The sequence below is a fragment of the Dichomitus squalens genome, assembly GCF_000275845.1.
Source record: "Dichomitus squalens LYAD-421 SS1 unplaced genomic scaffold DICSQscaffold_388, whole genome shotgun sequence".
NCBI lineage: Eukaryota > Fungi > Basidiomycota > Agaricomycetes > Polyporales > Polyporaceae > Dichomitus > Dichomitus squalens.
This window is the reverse complement of record NW_006767270.1, coordinates 1-2,368: the sequence shown is the minus strand read 5'-3', so window position 1 is coordinate 2,368 and position 2,368 is coordinate 1. Positions and strand designations below refer to the sequence as shown.

Here is a 2,368-nt window from a genome sequence, read left to right as displayed (position 1 = left end):
GAGCGAGCGAGCGAGAGCTGAGCAGACGTCGATCCAAGCTGAACGATCAGCTCCATGGTAGTTGCCTAATGGGGACAGTAGTAGGCCCAAGGGAGGTGAACGGTTGTCGTAGTTCGGAACAAGGGCGGCCTCACGCCCAGCCTGCATCGGCGTTTGCCTCCAGATTCGGGCGCTAGATTGGGTCTACTGCTGTCCAAATTAGGCGACTATAATGAGAGCGCGCGTACGTACTAGCAAGGAGGGCATGAAGTCTAGAGCTGATCATCATGCATCCCACCCTCCAGAGCCATATGAATCTCACCCGACCGATACATCTCGCGTATCCCTCCCTGCCCTCCGTACAGCTCTGGGAAACAGCGCCCGCGTTACCATCGGAAAGCCTAAGGTGCTCTATCTCTAAGTAGTAGCCATAGAGTCTTCTCGGAGGTTTCCTTTCTGAACCAAACGTTTGAGCTCCAGCAGACCGCCCTACACCTACCTCGGCCAGGGCCACAGTATAAGCGAACACAAGGCAGGTGTGGGAGTCCGGAGGCCAGGTCCCATCACCTTGCCATACTGTCCTGTGCCACACAGTGAGCCTTGCCATTCTTCGTTCGCCTCTCTGTCTCCTTCGGTTACTGGACGACATGGTCACTTTTATTCTTACACCTACCTTCGCGATCTCGGCGTTTCTCGTGGGAGGTGAGTATTTTTACCGGTACTTGCTCTTCGCCACCTTCGAGTTGCTATTGCGCAAGATGGGATCCTTCTCGGGGCGCCCGTACTGCCTGCTATTGCCCTAGGGCGACGTATAGACATGTGTTTCAAGAGCTGCACTTCCGTAATCACCCACACGTCGTTCGTTTTTTCCGCTTTCTGACAGACACGCTTTGAACCTCAGCTCTCCCGCTTGCATATGCCGCACCTCTACCGGCCGATCTCCGTGACGCTATCGTACGTACCCATACCCACTTACACACTGCACACGAGAACTGAGTACTAATGCCCCTCTACAGGTACTTCTTGACCGTGGGTGTCACCAGGCAGGATGTTTGTTCGTCAAACCTAGCCGCTCGGTGTCGGTGCGTGTGATCAAGTGTGTAACATGCTGGCTTATAAATTGGTAGCGACTTCCCGCAGTCTACTCCCGTGGCCACATCCACGTCCACACCTGCGGCTGTGACGACTCCTTCAGTTTCAGATCCCTCCGACATTGCCGAAGACCCTCCGGATCCGGTAGCGGCAGTGGCACGGGCACTTGGCACGGCTATATCAAATATCGGTGAGTTCACCACGGTGTCAGGCGAGGCAGCGAGTGTCAGTCAGGTGTGTACCTCTCGAACGTCCTACGCCTGTGCGGTAATTCATGCACATCAAAGATATGACCTTGGAGCGATGCGAGTTCGGTGGACTGAGTACCGAGAGTCATGACTGGTGTGAGTGTTTGTTGCCTGCTCATGCAGCCCAGTGATTGAATGCGTCTTGTTGCAGCGTGGTCGTTTCCTCTATGGGTTGCACACTACCATTCAGCAGCAATGCGCCGACGGGCGCGTCAGGTTGGTGAGGGTGTCGAGTCTTGCCTCATCATCCTCGGGCTAGCAACGCTTCGTTAGAGCCTAGCTACCCTCCCCATTCTCATTTTCCCATCTCTTCCACATGCCTTCCTTCTCCTCGCCTCGCCTCGGTCTCTTGCTATCAGTTGCCCGCGATCCCTCCATGGACTTGTACTCACGCCCAGATCGCGCCTTGCCACCCTCTTCCTTCTCGTCCTGCTGCTTTTTCCAAAGCGCTGCCTCTCCTTCATCCCCTGTTAGGTCATTAGGTTATTGATATCTAGACGTGATCCAGCCCGTCGTGTGCTAATAGTGTAGAATCCTTCCTTGTACGTACCGCATGTACGTCTTGTGTTTTAGTATTATGTTTGATCTTTCTGCGAGTTGCGCATGAGACACGTGCTGGTCGGGCACGATATCGTTTGCCTCTCAAACCGATGCAGCATGCATGAGTCGTCAACTGCGCTGTCCCTTCTGCAGCCTCCTGTCTGTCTCATGATCTAGTCGCTTTCCGTGGCGAAACTCGGTAAGCTTGGGCTCCGGGCCACATAATCCGTGTTCTGAATGAAGAGGATGCCAAAGCTCCAAGAGACCACCGTGTTCACTAGCTACTCTCCAAAGTACGTTGTAAACTACGGAGACAAGCCTGCGCGTCAACAGGAGCCTAAACGGGCCAAACGCAACTCTGGTGTCGTACATTTCACAGATGACCACTACTGGTTGTCGCCTCTGGCAGGCGGAGGACGGTCGTGGCTCTCTCCAGCGTTCGAAGATTCGCCGGTTTCTTTAAAATGATATTGAATATTGTTCTCCACGTCGGATAAGAAACCAGCGGG

At 54.1% G+C, this 2,368-nt stretch overlaps 1 protein-coding gene across 1 annotated transcript; it reads left to right on the top strand.

The window, feature by feature from the left end:
* Window positions 1–314: 314 nt before the first annotated feature.
* Window positions 315–1,813, top strand: DICSQDRAFT_184287 (uncharacterized protein). Its single transcript, XM_007371862.1, has 6 exons — window positions 315–681; window positions 881–933; window positions 996–1,061; window positions 1,120–1,305; window positions 1,359–1,415; window positions 1,471–1,813. Exons 1-5 carry the CDS (start codon window positions 627–629, stop codon window positions 1,362–1,364), a joined length of 366 nt encoding a protein of 121 aa, XP_007371924.1. The 5' UTR covers window positions 315–626; the 3' UTR covers window positions 1,365–1,415; window positions 1,471–1,813.
* The last annotated feature ends 555 nt before the right edge of the window (window positions 1,814–2,368 follow it).